Source organism: Phocoena phocoena, chromosome 7 (genome assembly GCF_963924675.1).
Source record: "Phocoena phocoena chromosome 7, mPhoPho1.1, whole genome shotgun sequence".
In the NCBI taxonomy this organism is placed as follows: Eukaryota; Metazoa; Chordata; class Mammalia; order Artiodactyla; family Phocoenidae; genus Phocoena; species Phocoena phocoena.
Window position 1 is genome coordinate 103977158 of NC_089225.1, and position 17271 is coordinate 103994428.

Genomic DNA, 17271 nt, shown 5'->3' on the forward strand with positions numbered 1-17271 from the left:
TATTTGAGTTCATTCTCTCTACTTATAAGCCTGTTTAAAAAGAAAAATCTTGATCAGTCTCTAAGGGATTCTTTGCAACTTACTGACAGGGCACTTGCAGAACACTAAGAGTGCCTAATTCACCTCACCCTAATCCATGCTCTGCTTACTGGAAACTAAGAGACAACCAAACACAGGAGGAAACAACTGATTTTGAATAACCGGGCTCAACTTAAACATTCAGATAAATATGACCCTCTCTAGGTTTTTGGAGGCCCTATGGTGTTTCTAAAAATGCTAACACTGCTCAAAACCTGTTTAGAACTATTGCTTTGGAATCATCTTTAATTCCAATTTATCAGTCAAACAGGGAAATAGATCTCATTACTTTAAACCCAAGACCTACAACATGCTCAATATGGCTGCTCCATAAACATAGAGAGATGAGTGAGATAAAGACCTTGGTCTCAAACATGGAACTTATCACCTGGTAAGGGAAAATAAGGCAAATACATAGATAATTATAATACTGAACAGAATATGACAAGTACTGTAAGAGTCAACAAACAGTGGTTCAAAAGTTGGAGCCCTCAGGAAATCATAAGAGAGAGGACATTTTAGGTGGTCCTTTAAGGGCAGTTAGGATTTCAAGAAACAGAAGGTGATCAGAGGCAGGATGGCATTCTAGGTGGCAGAAATAGCATAGATAAAAGTAAGTACTTAGGAAAGCATGAAGCAATCTCACAGAACAATTAATGGTCAAGAATACATGGAATATATACATATATATCATATACACACACAAGGAGTGGTAAATAAAGTGGCATAGCAGGAGGTGAGGGCCATATTAGGGTTTAGAACACCAAAGTGAACTTGCACATCATTGGTTGGCATTAGAGACCCACTGAAGATTTTGAGCCGAAGAGTAGAATGATCATACAAATGGTAACATGGAAGATCCAATATTTCATATACTACCCTCCCAGTTTCAAGTGTTTTAAAAAATTACTGTACTGCTGTACGGACATTTGAATTTGTGGAGAACTATAAGTCATCAATTTATTTTTGTATTTGGGGCTTCAAATTTGGGATGTCTTTGTCACAAATTGTAAAAATAGGTTCTTTGTGGATCCAATAGCCAGGAATAATTAGAGAAAGAAAAATATTGGAAATGGGGAGGCCAGTTAAAAGGGTAACAGTCCAGATGATTGGTCATGGTCTCGTAGCGGGAAGAGAAATGACAGAGAAAGTGGACAGTTAGCCCTGAGGTGGGAGAATATAAAGGATGGGGGACAGTGAAAGGTGATTTCAGAATCTTGAACCTTGGTGACTGTAAAAAATATCTTGCCATCAACTGAACAAGGAAATTCAGAAGTTATCTGCATTAGGAAGAAGGAGAAAATTTGAGTTGGAAACCCTGTTGGGATCAAAGCTCCAATGGGACACTTACGAAGAAATGGCTAGAACTACTGTACCAGGATGAGACAAAATGGTCTGTTAATTTTATTTAGATTTAAATACCACCTTTTCCCACAAAAGATTTGAGGCAACTGTGGGTGAAAAGACAGTCAATGATGGATTGAATCATAAACAGGAATGCCCACATTAATGACAGAAGAGACAGAAGACCCAGCATGAAGCTTTATTACAAAAAACAAGGGAGCAGGGCTTCCCTGGTGGCGCAGTGCTTAAGAATCTGCCTGCCAATGCAGGGGATATGGGTTCGAGCCCTAGTCCGGGAATATCCCACATACCGTGGAGCAACTAAGCCCGTGTGCCACAACTACTGAGCCTGCGCTCTAGAGCCCGCGAGCCACAACTACTGAAGTCCGAGCACCACAGCTACTGAAGCCCATACGCTACAACTACTGAAGCCCATGCACCTAGAGCCCGTGATCCACAACAAGAGAAGCCACTGCAATGAGAAGCCCGTGCACTGCAACGAAGAGTAGCCCCTGCTCACCACAACTAGGGAAAGCCCGCGCACAGCAATGAAGACCCAACGCAGCCAAAAATAATACGTAAATTAAATAATTAAATTTACTTTAAAAAAAAAAGGGAGCAGAGTTTCCAGGTAAGGGAGAGAAAGAGCCTTTTCTTCTTCTTTTAGAATTTACTACCAGTTAGGTGTAACTGGTAGGTGCTTTCATGTATTGATACTACAATCTTGTCTAATTTAATTTAACAGAATCAACTGATGCAGGAAGATTATGGTTTATCAAGATTAAGGGAGAAGACTTTGGATTTGGTAATTGGATCACAATCCTCATTTGAAAGTGAATTCGATTTCCCTGGAGGGTAAGACACAGGAGTAAAAACCAAACTGCAAGTAATTAAGATATAGAAAGATATTAATACTAGTGGAGCAGGAAGACCCTCACTTCTAAAGATTTTGGTCATAGTGGGCTTATTCAGCTTGGTCTCTAAATTCCCCCCGAAAGTTTGGCTTGTAATGGCTGATCACTCCTAAAATCAATCTTTTTTTTTTTTTGCGATACGCGGGCCTCTCACTGTTGTGGCCTCTTCCGTTGCGGAGCACAGGCTCTGGAGGCGCAGGCTCAGCGGCCGTGGCTCACGGGCCCAGCCGCTCCGCGGCATGTGGGATCCTCCCGGACCGGGGCACGAACCCGTGTCCCCGCATCGGCAGGCGGACTCCCAACCACTGCGCCACCAGGGAAGCCCTTCAATCTATTCTTAAAGGATGATTTGTCACTATTAAGAAGGGGCCCCAAAACGAAATTCTCAGAGGACTTCCTAAATGGTTTTAAAGAATGGTAACATCTCTGGAGTATCTTTAGACTCTAGAGAAGTACCTACTCACGTGTATGTCTCTGGTTGTTTGTTAACGTCGAGGCACACAAAGTATTCCGTGAATTGGCTTCAGTCCCTCCCAACGTTGATGAGCATGGCACTGACTTTCCCCCGGAAAGTTAGTGGTTAAGTGGTTAGATGCAGACAATTCTTAGAAGCTAAACAAGGCTGCTAACTACTGTGAACCCTAACTTCTCCTTTTCGGTGATTCTCATCTTTAAGGATCAGTGGAGCCAGTCAGGGCAGGGGTCACTGTTTAAGGAAGACATAGAGGGCTTGAAAAGTCGTCAAAATTGTACTATAGTGTTTAAGAATCACTTGCAGAACAGGCGAAATATGCAGATTCTTAGGCCTCACACCAGTCCTGATTTTGACGCAGACAGTCCTGAAAACTAGTTATTTAACTAGCTACTGAAGGTTTACCTTGTAAACAGGAGAAGCGGTTGGCGCACCTTGCCCATAACAAAGATGTCGGCTCATCGGCGTCGTACTGCCCCCGCTCCTATGCGTGGGCCGTACGTCCGCCCTTCCCTGAGTCACATGACCACAAACCTGCCTCAACTACGGCTCCTGGGAGGGGCCAGTCCCGGAAGTTCTCGCGTCTTTTCCCGCCCGCTGCGGGCCTCTGTGGCCGGTGATTTGCCCAGGCGCCTCCGTGCGCTCGGCCAACGGTCTCTGACAGCGCCCACCCGAGCGCCCCGGGAGCCGGCGGGCGGCGGTCCTCGCCAGGGACCTTCTGCGGGCCCAGGGGTGAGTACTGACGTCTTCCCGACCCGGGACCCGCGGCCCGAGCCGGCTGCCGGGCCTAGCGCCGCGGCTCTGACCCTCCGTTGATGGAGGGACCCGCTGCGGCCCCGGCCCGTTAGTAGTGTAGTCTTGGCCGGAGGCCCGACCCCAGAGCCTCTCGTCCTCAACCCTGGGCTTTCCTCTTCCTTAGGGCGTCCTGAGAGCTTCAAGCGCGGTTTGGCTGGTAGTTTTCTCTCATCCTTCTCAGCCAAGGCCCTGGTACCTTTTAGTATGACCTTGAACCCGATGCCTGCCGTCTTTAAAAGTAGTTTTTGGTTTGTTTTGTCTTTACTTTGTGGAAAAGAACGTGTTCGTAAAGAAAGGCCTTGTTGGAAGCCCAGGTACCTCGGGGAGGCCCCTGGTCGGGCTGCTGTGTAAGCATCCTTGCTCGCAGGTGTGGATGCCCGGAGATGCTCCTAGATTTCATTCCAGGAGCTGGGAAATGGGGAAAGCTCGGATTCCCGTTCCGACAAGCCTCTGACCTTCGTCTGCAGGTGCAGTTCCGCTTATATGGTATTTAGAAGAAAACCCTCGGTGGCGGCCTACAACTTTAGAGCAGGGGGCATTCTCGAGGGAGGAGAATACTTTCAAAAGTGGTGGCGTCTTTTAGTTGCAGAAGATAAAAGCTTTAGGGCCCTTGTTCCCAAATATAGAACCAGTTGTTTACAGGCCTCTCACCCCACTGAGAGACTTTAACTGAAAGATTTTAAATGTTTTCTCACCCTAACTGAAAAAACATTTGTTTCCGTGTCTGATATCCCAAAGGAAAAACCCTGAAGAGGATAGATTCAGAAACAATTAGAGCGATTTAGTTGTACCTAGTAGTCTCTTCCCCTGTAATTAAATTGTGGGTGGGACCTGCTATCTATTTGGTTTCAAGCACTCGTGAGTTGGTTTTGCTGGATTTTTCCAAAAGGAAATTGTGTTTTCTATCCCTTCCTGTCTGATAGGGCTGCCTTATTTTATGATTACAAAGTTTAGCTGTTACTGTCCTCCCTTCTTGTGTTGAAACTTGTTTTCTGTGGATTGATAACATTATTTTAAAATTCGTTGATTTTTATTTTTCCAAGTTTTCAGTGATTTTTCTTTAAAAATTAAAATTAATCTTGGGTTACTACACTGTGATTTTCTAATACACCCATTCTTTAAGTATAGTTGCTTGAAAAGAGAACTGAAACAGGGTGACTGTATAAAAGCCTTGAACTAGGTCCACATAATAAGCGACAAACAACCCAACATTTTTTTGGTAATTGGAGAATTATATAAATCTTTGCAACCACAGTCAGTTTGACGCAGGTTGTTTCTGTGACTTCCTGGGCTACTTCTTTGCATCCCAGTGTTCTAATATAGAAAATAAGAAAGTCAGGCTTGAATCATTGTGTCCCCAAATTGGGACACTTTCCACGAGTGGGATGTGACTTGACTTTAGGTGGTTTGCAGATGAGGGTTTTTTGTAAGAGTTATGTTTTTGTTACCTGTCTTTATATATGTACATTAAGTCCATGGTTTAAAAAAGTAATGTAAGGGTATTCCCTAGTGGTCCAGTGGTTAGGACTCAGCACTTTCAAAGCCAGGGTCCCAGGTTCAATCCCTGGTTGGGGAATTAAGATCCCTCAAGCTGCATGGCCAAAAAATAAATAAATAAAATAAAATAGTAATGTAAAATTTCCTTTTAAAATACACTTAAGGTTTTTAAAAATTGAGTTAAAGAAAAGATTAAGTATAGCTGAGCGTAAACGTACTGTGTGAGTATGGAAAAAAAAGCATGAAGTTGGTAAGTTACTGATGGTTGGGAACCACCGGGCTTAGAAAGTAGAGATATAAGATCATCTATGATTCTGAGACAGATTTTTGTCTCCTTAGTTATATCACAGAGACTCATGTACTTGTTGCCTAGTAGATTGTAAGTGACAAAATTGGAGTTAATATCTTAACTCCAAATGAGAAATTTATTTTCTTTATTGCCAAAAGATATTAACAAAAATGTCACAGTCTAATGAGGGAGAAAAAAATTAGATTTTGATCTATTTTACTTAAGCAGAAAAGCCAGTAATTGGAACAGTACAATGTTAAATCTTAGTAGAAAAGTTCCATCTACTTTGTCAGTAGCTCATATTGGCTACAGGAGAATTTGACTTTTTCCAGAAGGTGTCTTTTCATTGTCCACCTTTATGATCTAAGTCTGGGATACTTTGCAAACTCAGAGAGTCTTGTAAGAGAAGATGTTGCTGTAAAATGAAACGTTGAGACCCGTGGGATGTACTAGTGGAAAGTTAATAAGAAGGCTGAAATGTAGTAAATGGTATGTGGAGAATAGCACATTTCAGGGAGATAATGTTTTTTCTAGCAATTGCGTCCCTTGTTTATTATTATAAAGTTTCAGTTTATAATGTCCCAAGGCTATACTCCTTTTGAGGTATCTCTTTTCAGTGTTAGTTTTAACTATAAGCTTTTACTGTGCTTCAGATATATACGCACAATTATAAGAAGAGTATCTCACGTAGAATGATGCACAGAAATTGATGAGAGATTGCCTATGGGGACCTAGGTGGTTATAGGATAGGATCTGGTGGGACACTTTATTTTCTTTGTGCATTCTTTTTTTTTTTCTTTTCTTTCTTTTTTTTTTTTAACATCTTTATTGGAGTATAATTGCTTTACAATGTTGTGTTAGTTTCTGCTGTATAAGAAAGTGAATCAGCTATATGTATACATATATCCCCATGTCCCCTCCCTCTTGTGTCCCCCTCCCACCCTCCCTATCCCACCCCTCTAGGTGGTCACAAAGCACGGAGCTGATCTCCCTGTGCTATGTGGCTGCTTCCCACTAGGTATCTATTTTACATTTGGTAGTGTATATATATGTCAGTGCTACTCTCTCACTTCGTCCCAGCTTACCCTTCCCCCTCCCCGTGCCCTCAAGTCCATTCTCTACGTCTGCATCTTTATTCCTGTCCTGGCCCTAGATTCTTTAGAACCATTTTTTTTTAGATGCCATATACATGTGTTAGCATATGGTATTTGTTTTTCTCTTTCTGACTTACTTCACTCTGTATGACAGACTCTAGGTCCATCCACCTCACTATGAATAACTCAACTTCATTTCTTTTTATGGCTGAGTTATATTCCATTGTATATATGTGCCACATCTTCTTTATCCATTCATCTGTCGATGGACACTTAGGTTGCTTCCATGTCCTGGCTATTGTAAATAGTGCTGCAATGAACATTGTGGTACATGACTCTTTTTGAATTATGGTTTTCTCAGGGTATATGCCCAGTAGTGGGATTGCTGGGTCGTATGGTAGTTCTATTTGTAGTTTTTTAAGGAACCTCCATACTGTTCTCCATAGTGGCTGTATCAGTTTACATTCCCACCAACAGTGCAAGGGGGTTCCCTTTTCTCCACACCCTCTCCAGCATTTATTGTTTGTAGATTTTTTGATGGTGGCCATTCTGACTGGTGTGAGGTGATACCTCATTGTAGTTTTGATTTGCATTTCTCTAATGATTAGTGATGTTGAGCATCCTTTCATGTGTTTGTTGGCAATCTGTGTATCTTCTTTGGAGAAATGTCTATTTAGGTCTTCTGCCCATTTTTGGATTGGGTTGTTTTTTTGATAGTGAGCTGCATGAGCTGCTTGTAAATTTTGGAGATTAAGCCTTTGTCAGTTGCTTCATTTGCAAATATTTTCTCCCACTCTGAGGGTTGTCTTTTCATCTAGTTTATGGTTTCCTTTGCTGTGCAAAAGCTTTGAAGTTTCATTAGGTTCCATTTGTTTATTTTTGGTTTTATTTCCATTTCTCTAGGAGGTGAGTCAAAAAGGATCTTGCTGTGATTATGTCATAGAGTGTTCTGCCTGTGTTTTCCTGTAAGAGTTTTGTAGTTTCTGGCCCTACATCTCTGGTTCTTGTGTACTTTGTGCCATGTGCGTGCGTTACTGGTTCAAATTAAATACCAAATTAAAGTTGGGAATGAAATGAAACAAATATGAAATTAAATACTGAATGAAAATAGCTGGATGAAAATTTAGCCAATGCATTTGCTTCTCCTTAATTTGTGTGTATGTATATACACTTATTTATACACATAAGTATTAAGATTCTTTTAAACATAAGTATTTTTCATCAGGTATGTTTTCCTTTGTTTCAGATCAGAAACAATGATTGTCTTTTATCTTGCATTAACTAGTGAATGGCTGTAGGGTTCTGTCTCTAGGCCTAAAAGAGGTGGTAAGCTTGTTCATTTTTTCTTTATTTTACTGTTTTTTTTAAGGTAAGGTTGTACATCTCTAGTGACTTTCATTATTTGGAGTATTTCCAACAATGAATCCCTAATGGTAGTATCATCTAGTTTTTCAGTTAGCTCCTGTTTTTTCTCCCCCAGGGACAAAAGTGGCTCTAAATCCAGCACATGCATATTGAAGCAAGTTAAAGGATTTAATATGAAGCACAGAAACAGATAATGCCAAAAAGCAAGCAGTAGTTGGTACACTTTTGTGAGTAAAAATTTTCTTTTGGCTCTGTTTTCTTAGTCTTTAAACCATTTGCATGCAAATCCTGAAAATTCACACATTTTGGTAAAGAATAAAGTGTGCAAGTTAGCAGTCATAAGTAACCATTTGTCAGGGCTTAGCCCCTTAGCAACCTCTAAGAACCCTCCAAAGCATGTCAGTAAGGTGGAGTTTAAAATGTGTGATATATCTCTGACATGGAGTTTAAGAAATGTCCCAGCTATGGCTTACATTTATACTGTCTTTAATTTTTTATTGACCTGGATTTATATATAATATCTCCTGCTGAAAATGTAGTGTAATTTGGCTTTCAAAGTTATTTCCTTTTAAAGAAACCATTACTTATACATCAAATATTAGGTTACTTCAAATACATTTTTCTGCCCTTTACATTATTTTCATAATTTTTTCATTTGTACTTAGGCTGAAAAAGAAAAGGATCTTTTGCCCCTTTAGAATATAATAATTAGAGGAGTTTTATGGCAAAATGTTTTCTTCTAATCTGACTTCACATTTGTATATACATTTAATTAGCTTTTCTTTATCCTGTTTGCAAAATCATAATACAGTGACTATGCTTAAAACAGTATATTTTTTTGAGGTATAGAATAACTCTTTTTAGGAGAGATTTGAAAATTGATTTTAGTTGAAATCCAAAAATAATTTTAAGTAGATATTTACTTTTATTGATAGTTTTCTTAGGAAATGAATTGTTGAAATACTGATTTTTATTCTTTCTTTTTTACAGCTGGAAAAGCAGTTTCCGTGTTGTTATGTCCACCTCCAAAAAATTCAGATCTTTAGGGGAATTGTTGTGTAAAGTAAACTGAACTACAGGGAGGCAGTACTTTAATAGCTATTATAAACGTGTATTTACTGTATTAAAAATGAGTAAACGAACAAGCAATGACACATCACTAGGAAGGTCAGTGACATTTTATTCAGTTGAGCTGATGACATTATAGGTTTGAGACATAGTTGCTTTAAAGCTGATTGCCCATAGGCTAATCCTGTTCTTTTACACTTCTGTCAGCATTTTGTATCTTGGGGCAACTTCCTTTCTGCTGCCTTTCCCTGGAGCATGGATCCTTCTCTGATTTAGGTTTCTCAATGCATTTGTCCTGTCTTTCCGTTTGAAGGCATGTCATGTTTTTTAAAAATATACATGTAAATATGGTACTGAGTAGAAATTAATAGTGTGAAACTTTCACACTATAGTCCCTCAAAATGAATGCAAACATTAAGGATTTATTAGTGTATATTCTGTATTTGGTATTCATTTCATCTCAGTCATCAGATATACATTCAGTAAGAGAAGTTTTAATTTTTATTTTGTGAAATTCAGGGGGTTGCTTTTTTAGTAAATTGAGAATTAACATTACTTACCTTATGAATCTGATATTCATCATTAAAAGGTTTTATTTTTTCCATGCATGACCGGAATTTCTAATTTCATTTTTATAAAGTTCTAGCAGCTTCCCTTCATATAATTCATTAGGAAATTTCTATTTAAGTTTTATTTTAGGCATTTTTTGAGTTATGTAAGCAGCATGCATATCTCTATGCAGAGAGGAACAGAGTGTATGTGTGTGGACATTCGTCTTGTGGTTATACAGTAATTTAAAAAATTTGCTCCTAAGCAATATCCTCAAGGTGCAGTTTCAACTAAGTGAGAAGGTATTATGTTGAGGAGGACATTTTCTTCGGTCTTTTATTTTTCCTTTGGATGTATCCAGTACTCACAAATGAGAAGTCTCCTTTGCTCTTTCTAAAAGGTATCCTAACTTCACTACATAGAAAAGACTGACATTTTAACACTCAGTCACCCCTGTCTAAATTTTTTGCCCGCAGAGTGAGTGGGGCAGCATTTCCTTCTCCCAGTGCTGCTGAGATGGCGGAAATTAGTCGAATTCAATATGAAATGGAATACACCGAAGGTATTAGTCAGCGAATGAGGGTCCCGGAAAAATTAAAGGTAGCACCACCAAATGCTGACCTGGAACAAGGATTCCAAGAAGGAGTTTCAAATGCTAGTGTGATTATGCAGGTTCCAGAGAGAATTGTTGTAGCAGGTATTTTATATTTGTTTATAAAGTTGCCTGATAAATGTATTTTATATATGTTTATGAAAACTTTAGGGATTTTTCAAAATATTACTTAGAAAAGGGGTTGGGAAATGCAACTTTACATTTTCTTCAAAAAGTTTATAGATTACAATAGTCTGAAATTTCAACTAGTATTTTTTAATAATTCAACTAATTATTGAGGTATAATTTACATACATAAAATGGTGTAATTTTAAAGTGTACAGCCTGACGAGTTTTGACAAATGTATACTCCTATGTAACCTCTACCGCAGTCCAGATATAGAACATATTCATTACCTGCCAAAAGGTTTCTCATTCAGTTCCTACCCCTCAATTCCAGGCAACCATAATCTCCTTTTTATAACCAGAGATCACATTTGTCTTTCCCAGAGTTTCGTATGAATGAACTGATACCCTATATACTCTTGGGTCTGGCTTCTTTTGCTTAGTGTAATGTTTTTGAGATTCTCCCATATTGTTGCTGTATCAGTTGTTCATACCATTTTATTTCTAATATTCCAGTGTGTGGATAAACCACAATTTGTTTATACATTCACCTGTTGGTGGACATTTGGGTTGTTTCCTTTTTGGTGCTATTAGGAATAAAGCTGCTATGAAGACATGTGTTTTCATATCTCTTAGGAGTGGAATTGCTAGATCATATTATAAGTTATGACGTTTAACTGTGAAAAGCTGTCAAGCTATTTTTGAAATTGGTTGTACCCTGTTATATTCCCATCAGTGACATAAAATGAGAGTTTCATTTGCACTCAACAACACTTTGTATTGTTAGTCTTTTTAATTTTAGCTATTGCTAGTGGGTGTGTAATGGCAAATACATTTTAATAAAACCTATGTCTTTTAAAAATCTCCCTCCTTTCCTTTTTTTTTTTTTTTCCCCTACGCTTAGGAAATAATGAAGACATTCCATTTTCAAGGCCAGCAGATCTTGACCTTATACAGTCAACTCCCTTCAAACCTCTGGCACTAAAAACACCACCTCGTGTACTTACGCTAAGTGAAAGACCACTAGATTTTCTGGATTTAGAAAAACCTCCTCCAACCCCTCAAAATGAAGAAGTAAGTGCTAGAGTTGTAACATCATCTGAATTTGAAGTAATAGAGACAGAAGCAAAAGTTAAAGAGGAGTTAAGAGGCTATAAATCATATCATTGGTAATATGTAATGGAATCCTTTTGCATGGAACATTGATTACTATAAATTCTGGCTTATGAATACCCCAAATGAGATACTATGCTGTTGGGTTTTTTAAATTTAAATATTATATTTCAGGAAAATGACAATTTTGTGGAAATCATTAACATTCATGTGGTCTTGAAGGATGAGCTTTTATGGCTGGGAGTTACACTTTAAGCAATACAGAAAAATTGGGGAAGTTTAGCATGGGAAAAAATTAATGCATCACTTTGTTATAAAAGCAGTCTGGCAAATGGCAGAGAAAGCTCTTTTTTCCCCTTGATACTACCTATTCTCCCTGCTTGCTGGAAAGTTTCTACTGAGTTAGTTACCGTGTTGTGTAATGTTAATGGCCTTGTTGACCTAAATATGATAGTATATGGACTAATAAGGTGTTAGTTGCAAAGTTCAAATCTTGCCTTTGCTGTTGATTCAGGGCCAATCTTGTAAGACTCCTTTCTGTGGTTTCTGTAGTTGCAACTTTTTCATTATAACTTCTAAGTTCCTGTGTCGTCATGATGCTAGTATAAAACAGTGTGCAAAGATATGTTTTTATTGATAATGGAACTGCCCTTGTCTTTCATTTTTCATATAATCCTTTCCTAAGAGGGTAAATCACCCATATAACCTACGGGAGTGCAGTTTCCTAGTACTAGGTATGACCTTTTCTTAGGTTGGAAGTTTGAGCTGAGGTGACTCAGATAATACACTCCTAGGTGCCAGTTTAGACATTCTAGGTATTTACTCGGTGAAGAGTACTAAATTTGAATGTTCACACGATGAAGAGGCACTAAGGTACTTGCAGAATTGTACTGATATTTATTTAACAGACATTTTTTGAGCTTTTGTGTAAGACACTGTGCAGTGAGACATGGTTCCTTTGTAGTGGTCTGTGAATAATATTGTCTTGGAATGAGGATTCTGCCAGGAGAGAAACCCTCCCTTTGATATTCTTCAGGTTTTGTTTGTCTTCTGATCTTTATGCTCCCACCATTTTAGACATTTGTGCCTACTTGGTGTGAATAACCAACTGAAAACAAGACGAGTACTGTCTCTCAGGAGACCTAGGTTTTAAGCCCATGTGGGGTTTACTCCTGCTGTAATTGATATATAGTCAAATGTGATAAATGTCCAAAGTGTATAGCACTGGAGTGAAAAGCTGAGGCTGAGAATTAACCTAATTTTGAAGGCCTACTTTGCTACTTATTAACCACATAACTTTGGGCAAGTTATTTAACAATTCCAAGGCTCATCTCTAAAATAATGATAAGAATAATGCCAACTGCATATGATTATTGAGAGAATTAAATGTAATAATATGTGTAGTATGTTTAGCACATGTTCTAATTGATGTGAAAAGTTCAATAGGTACAAATATCATTGTTGTGAAAATTAACATCCTGTGGCAGAAGATTTGGAAGCATCTTAAGTGTCTATCAACAGATGAATGGATAAAGAATATGTGACATACACGCACACACTCACACGCACACAATGGAATACTACTCAGCCGTAAAAAAAAGAATCAAATTTTGCCATTTGCAACAACATGGATGGACTTGGAGGGTATTATGCTAAGTGAAGTAAGTCTGAGAATCTAAAAAATACAACTAGTGAGTATAACAAAAAAGAAACAGACTCACAGATATAGAGAACAAATTAGTGGTTACCAGAGGGGAGGGGCAGTAGAGGGGTAAGGGTCTAAGAGGTGCAAACTGTTATGTATAAAATAAGCTACAGGGATATACTGTACAACACAGGGACTATAGCCAGTATTTTATAATAACTATAAATGGAGTATGACCTTTAAAAATTGTGAATCACTATATTATACACCTTTAATTTATGTAATATTGTATATCAACTATACTTCAATTAAAAAAAAAAAACCTTTGGCAGGGGCCAAAGCCTGAGATGCAGGAGAGGAGTTTCCGATATTAGTACTAGTTGCCTATTAAAAGGAAAGCAAAGGTGATGATCTGTGCTTCATTCCATAGAAGGGTCAGGTGGCCCTCAAGAGGCAATCAGCTAGTGAGCAGAGGAGAAAAGGGAAGGAACCAGAGTTCTGGTAGCGTCTACAAAATGGATTGAAATGGAAGGGTAGTAAGGCCCTGAGTGCTGATAACATTGATGATTCATTCGGATGCTACTTGGAATATGTCAAGTAAGATTCCCTAAATCATTTATTCTGTAATAATCATTTTACAACATATGCCAAGGTTTCTCAACCTCAGCACTATGACATTTTAGACTAGATAGTTCTTTGTTGTGGTGAGGGCTGTCCTTTTGCACTGTAAAATATTTAACAGCATTCTTGAGCTCTATCTACGAGACGCCAGTAGCATCCTTCAAGTCATGAAAATCAAAAATGTCTCCAATAACCAAGAGGTGGAAACACCCAAATGCCCTTCAGCTGATGAATGGATAAGCAAAATGTGGTATATCCATACAGTGGAGTATTATTCAGCTATAATAAGGAATGAAGTACTTATACATGCTACAACATGGATGAACCTTGAAAACGTGTTAAGTCAAAGAAGCCAGACAGAAAAGGCCATATGTTGTATGATTCTGCTTACATGAAATATCCAGAATAGTAGTTGACAGGGGTTTAGGGGAGAGAGTACTTGGGACTGACTGCTTAATCTTGGGGTTTCCTTTTGGGGGGATGAAAATGTTCTGAAACTAGGGAGTGGTGATGGTTGCACAGTACTGTGAATGTTCTGAATACCACTGGATTGTATAATATATATACTTTAAAGTGCTTAGAATGGTGAGTTTTGTGTTATGTCTATTTTATCACAATAAAAAGACAGAAAAGATGATCTGCATACATTGCCAGATGTCCCTTGGAGGGAAAAAAATCACACCCAGTTGAGAACCACTGGCCTGTGGCAAGAAAGAAGAATACCTGAAGGTGACTTATGAGGAACACTATACAATTTTTGTTTAAAAGCCTGACTGATACAAGAAATAAATTTGCAGAAAACAACATACTGACTTCTTAAACTGGCTTGAAGTATCCAAGTGAACATATGAAGAGGCCTTAAAACACGAAGCCTATAATCCCCCTAGCTCAGAGAGGGTTTATAAAATCTGGAGGTAGAGGAAATTGATGGACCTTTCAATATGCCTAACCTCTGCTAATATTCGGAAAGACCATTGCTTGGTGATTCTACCTACAGGCAACTAATAAAGCAACTGTGCAGTAAACCATCTGATCTGGGTATGAACTGCAAAATACACAAATCATGACAGCTCTCAGTGTTCTTAGAATAGGTTAGGCAGTGTGAGTGAGGAGAAAGAGGCTGTGACACTGACACTGCCTCCAGATGGGAGCCCGTGAGAGAAGATCTTCCAGAGAACAAGAAGGAAGAACTGTAAAGAAAAAGAGTTGGAAGATATGAGGATTTGACACAGCTTTGAAGCAGTGTGACCCAGTAAAAAATTTGGACTCCGTCAGTATATCCCATCACCCAAGCAGTGGTTTTCTTTGAAAAAATCAACTACAATAAATGGCCAGGAGCTTTGTGAAAAGACCACTGAAGTGGGAAGAGGAAACAAATTGGACTAAAGACAGGTTATAAGAGCTTTTGCCTGAATTGGCAACTTCTACTTCAAAGAAGAGAAGGATGAGAAAGCCATTCATTTTTGCAATAAATCTGGAACAGCAGTGAACCCCAAATGTCCCAAGAATTGGGAAGATTGGTCTGTATAAACCCTGACCTGGTTTTGGAAAAGAACAAAGGCAATGAACATTTTCAGAAAAGGAAGTGTATCCAGGCCATGCAAGCTTTACACAGGATGCCAAATCCTACAGCAACCATGTACAAAGTGTCTAGCTCAAGGGCTAGGAGGAAATATATCCAGCTAGGACTGACTGCTTTAAAGAATACACTTGGAAAGCAGCTGCTCTAGAAGCTGTCATTATGGACAGCACAAAGGCCATGGGTGTCTAACAGAGGGCTCTAGATCTGTAATCCAACAGTCTATAAGGACGTAGCAGGTGGTTATCAGTGCCGGGTGATGGTCCAGTTCAATTGCCATGACAACCTCTAGGATGTGAAGTGAAAGTACATAGTTGACCTGAAGTGTAATGAGTGACTTAGCTGTATGGCACGTCCTAAAACAAATGTGGAATTGAGAGATTGGGATTGACATATATACACTGCTATGTATAAAATAAATAACTAATGAGAACCTACTTTATAGCACAGGGAACTCTACTCAGTGCTCTGTGGTGACCTAAATGGGAAGGAAATCCAAAAGAGAGGGGATATATGTATACGTATGGCTGATTCACTTTGCTGTACAACAGAAAGTGACACAACATTGTAAAGCAACAATACTCCAATAAAAGTTAAAAAACAAAAAAGAAATGCAGAAGGACTCCCGGACACTCAGAAGGACTTAAAAGGGTCCTGGCAGTAGCTCTGAAAATTGAGAAGCTGATGAACGTGGGTCTGATCACAATTTGGTGATGGTTTGTTTAACTCCCTTTCCTTTCCCCTCCTGTGGAAAGAGGAGCTGGGGCTGTGATGAGTAGAATGGAGCAAAAGGGAGAGAAGAGGAAAAAGAACAGCTTAATTAATTGTATGTATGTATGCACATTCATCCATGGAAGATTCAGAGATGTGCACTCACATCCTTTGTGCAGTTACTGTTTCATGGCCCTATCGCATGGGCATTGTATTCACTGCTGACACATGTATTCCATGTTTCCTTCCCATTGGGTTCATTATTTTTCCAGGTAGTTTATTATTTTACATTTTGGGCAGTGAATATGTTTTGGGGGGTAAGACTGTTCACCCCGATTGTTTGGCCCACATTTTTAACTCTGCTTTACCTCTTCCAATAAAAGTCCCACAGCAATTCACAGATTAATGTCTCTGAACTATTATTTTTAAAAAGGGGATCAGTATCCATTAATTTGCCGAATAATTCTATTCAATAGTTATATATTTTTATTTCTTAACTGAAAATGCAACTAACATACTGTTTGAGGATAAATCTCCATTTTTCACTGAGATTATACCAAATGATAAAATGGAGGATTTCCCTTTCTCTGGACAGAATTAAAAGAAATCCTTTTCTTAAAAAGGTAAAATTGTTTAAAAAGTATTAAAAAGAATAAAAAACTGCCTAAATGAAAGGCATAACACAAACATTTCAGAAATCAGTTTTCAATCTTAGTTTTTGCTACAGATTTTCTGAGGGTTGTTTAGTAATCACAGTGGTTATGAAGAACTAGGCTATGGTAGGGTCTATGTGCCTGTAATACTTACTGGTTGTTTTAATATAATTACAGTTTTTTATTTTGTATGTGTTGAGAAGTAAAACAAGTGTCTTGTTAAAAAAGGGAGTACGGGGAATCAGTATATATATCCGAAAAAAAACAAAAACACCAATTCAAAAAAGATACATGCACCCCAGTGTTCATAGCAGCATTATTTACAGTTTCCAAGATATGGAAGCAACCTAAGTGTCCATCAGTAGATGAATGGATAAAGAAGACGTGCCATATATGTGTATACACACACACACACACACACACACACACACACACACACACATACACATATACATAATGGAATATCACTCAGCCATAAAAAAGAATGAAATTTTGCTGTTTGCAGCAACATGGATGGACTTGAAGGGCATTATGCTAAGTGAAATAAGCCAGACAAAGAGAAACACTATATGGTATCACTTATGTAGAATCTAAAAAATACAGTAAACTAGTGAACATAACAAAAAATAAGCAGACTCACAGATATAGAGAACAAACTTAGGGTTACCAGTTTGTGGGAGGGATATGAGGATGGGAGAGTGAGAGGTACAAACTGTTGGGTGTAAGATAAGCTACAAGGATGTATTGTACAACATGGGGAATATAG

At 38.6% G+C, this 17271-nt stretch overlaps 1 protein-coding gene across 11 annotated transcripts in view; it reads left to right on the forward strand.

Annotated features, from left to right (window-relative positions):
* The first annotated feature begins 3339 nt into the window (after nucleotides 1-3339).
* MFF (mitochondrial fission factor) overlaps nucleotides 3340-17271 on the forward strand; it is a 34834-nt gene continuing 20902 nt past the window's right edge. For 4 of the 11 annotated variants that reach the window (XM_065881199.1, XM_065881200.1, XM_065881201.1 and 1 more), the window contains exons 1-5: nucleotides 3340-3540; nucleotides 7964-8075; nucleotides 8839-9015; nucleotides 9942-10162; nucleotides 11088-11257. In XM_065881199.1, the coding sequence (XP_065737271.1) occupies nucleotides 8978-9015; nucleotides 9942-10162; nucleotides 11088-11257 (429 nt within the window). In that variant the 5' untranslated portion in view covers nucleotides 3340-3540; nucleotides 7964-8075; nucleotides 8839-8977. Of the gene's footprint in view, nucleotides 3541-7963; nucleotides 8076-8838; nucleotides 9016-9941; nucleotides 10163-11087; nucleotides 11258-17271 lie in introns of those variants that run through there. The other 7 variants (XM_065881207.1, XM_065881205.1, XM_065881206.1 and 4 more) reach the window with 6 other exon arrangements.